At 70.8% G+C, this 1699-nt stretch overlaps 1 protein-coding gene across 1 annotated transcript in view; it reads left to right on the top strand.

The window, feature by feature from the left end:
• Window positions 1-1699, top strand: part of ADCY6 (adenylate cyclase 6) — a gene marked incomplete at its 3' end in the record, with an annotated part of 10596 nt that overhangs the window by 6188 nt on the left and 2709 nt on the right. The window contains exons 5-8 of the mRNA XM_026084992.1: window positions 33-191; window positions 1258-1433; window positions 1528-1557; window positions 1678-1693. Coding sequence (XP_025940777.1) covers window positions 33-191; window positions 1258-1433; window positions 1528-1557; window positions 1678-1693 — 381 coding nt within the window. The remainder of the gene's footprint in view (window positions 1-32; window positions 192-1257; window positions 1434-1527; window positions 1558-1677; window positions 1694-1699) is intronic.

Here is a 1699-nt window from a genome sequence, read left to right as displayed (position 1 = left end):
GCCCCGCTCACCCCTCCGTCCCCTCCCCGCAGTTCGCCTGCAGCCGGGTGGCCCTGCGGGACTGCGCCGCCCGCGAGCTCAACGTCACCCCCGCGGCCGTGGGGCCCTGCCAGCTCCGCGCCCTCAACTACTCGCTGGGCGCCGCCGCGGCACCCTGCCACCGCGACGCCCTGGCCTGCCACTTCCCCGAGGTGAGCACCCGTGGCAGGGTCCTGTGGGGGTGCGGGGGGCCAGCGCGGGTCCCCCGCAAGTGTGGGGTCCTGCAGGGGTGCCGGTGCAGGTCCCTGGGGGTGCGAGGTTCTTGCATGGGTGCAGGTGCAGGTTCTTGCATGGGTGCAGGGTGCTGCTATGGTCCTTGCAGCGTGCAGGGTCCTGCATGGGTGCAGGGTGCCAGTGTGAGTCCCTACAGGCATGAGTCCCTGCAGGGGTGCAGGGTGTGGGTCCCTGCAGGCATGGGGCCCTGCATGGGTGCAGGGTGTGGGTCCCTGCCGGTGCAGGGTCTTGCATGGGTGCAGGGTGCTGGTATGGTCCCTGCAGGGTGTGAGGTCGTGCAGGGTGCTAGTGTGGGTCCCTGCAGGGTGTAGGGTCCTGCATGGGTGCAAGGTGCTGGCATGGGGCCCTGCAGGGGTGCAGGGTGCTGGTGTGGGTCCCTGCAGTCATGGGGTCATGCATGGGTGCAGGGTGTGGGTCTCTGTGGGTGCAGCGTCTTGCATGGGTGCAGGGTGCTGGTGTGGGTCCCTGCAGTCATGGGGTCATGCACAGGTGCCGGCGTGAGTCCCTGCAGGTGCAGGGTCTTGCACGGGTGCAGGGTGCTGGTGTGGGTCCCTGCAGGCATGGGGTCATGCATGGGTGCAGGGTGTGGGTCTCTGTGGGTGCAGGGTCTTGCATGGGTGCAGGGTGCCAGTGTGGGTCCCTGCAGTCATGGGGTCATGCACGGGTGCCGGCGTGAGTCCCTGCCGCTGCGGGGTCTTGCACGGCTGCAGGATGTGGGTCCCTGCAGTCATGGGGTCTTGCACGGGTGCAGGATGTGGGTCCCTGCAGGCATGGGGTCATGCATGGGTGCAGGATGTGGGTCCCTGCAGGCATGGGGTCTTGCACGGGTGCAGGATGTGGGTCCCTGCAGGCATGGGGTCTTGCACGGGTGCCGGCGTGAGTCCCTGCCGGTGCAGGGTCTTGCACGGACGCCAGGTGCCGGTGGGGGTCCCCGGGGCGCGAGCGCGGCTCGCCGGCGCATCCCGGCCGCCTCTGTCCCGGCAGTACTTCAGCTACAGCGTGGTGCTGAGCCTCCTCGCCTGCTCCGTCTTCCTGCACATCAGCAGCATCGGCAAGCTGCTGCTCATGGTGGCCCTGGGGGCCACCTACCTGCTGCTGGCCGAGGGGCCCCAGGCCGCCCTCTTCGACAACTACGACCTGCTGGTGGTGGCCAACGCGCTGTGAGTGTCCCCGTCCCCGTCGTCCCCGTCCCCCCCGTCCCCCCTCCCTGCCCGTCCGCCCCCGTCCCGCTGAGCCCGGCTCCTCTCTCCGCAGGCCCCTTCTCAACGGCACCCAGGGCGAATGGTGAGCGGGGACCCCCGGGGTGGCGCCACCGGGGTTGGGGCAGCGGGGCCGTCCGTCCCCCCCCAGTTGCCCCGCGGCCCCCCCGGCTCAGCGGGACGGCGGCTGCCCTTGTGCCCCCAGCGCGGCGGAGGGGAAGGTGGCG

The sequence above is a fragment of the Apteryx rowi genome, unplaced genomic scaffold (assembly GCF_003343035.1).
Source record: "Apteryx rowi isolate R43461 unplaced genomic scaffold, aptRow1 scaffold_657, whole genome shotgun sequence".
Taxonomy (NCBI): domain Eukaryota; kingdom Metazoa; phylum Chordata; class Aves; order Apterygiformes; family Apterygidae; genus Apteryx; species Apteryx rowi.
The sequence above is the reverse complement of the archived record's forward strand: the minus strand, read 5'-3'. Positions and strand labels throughout refer to the sequence as shown.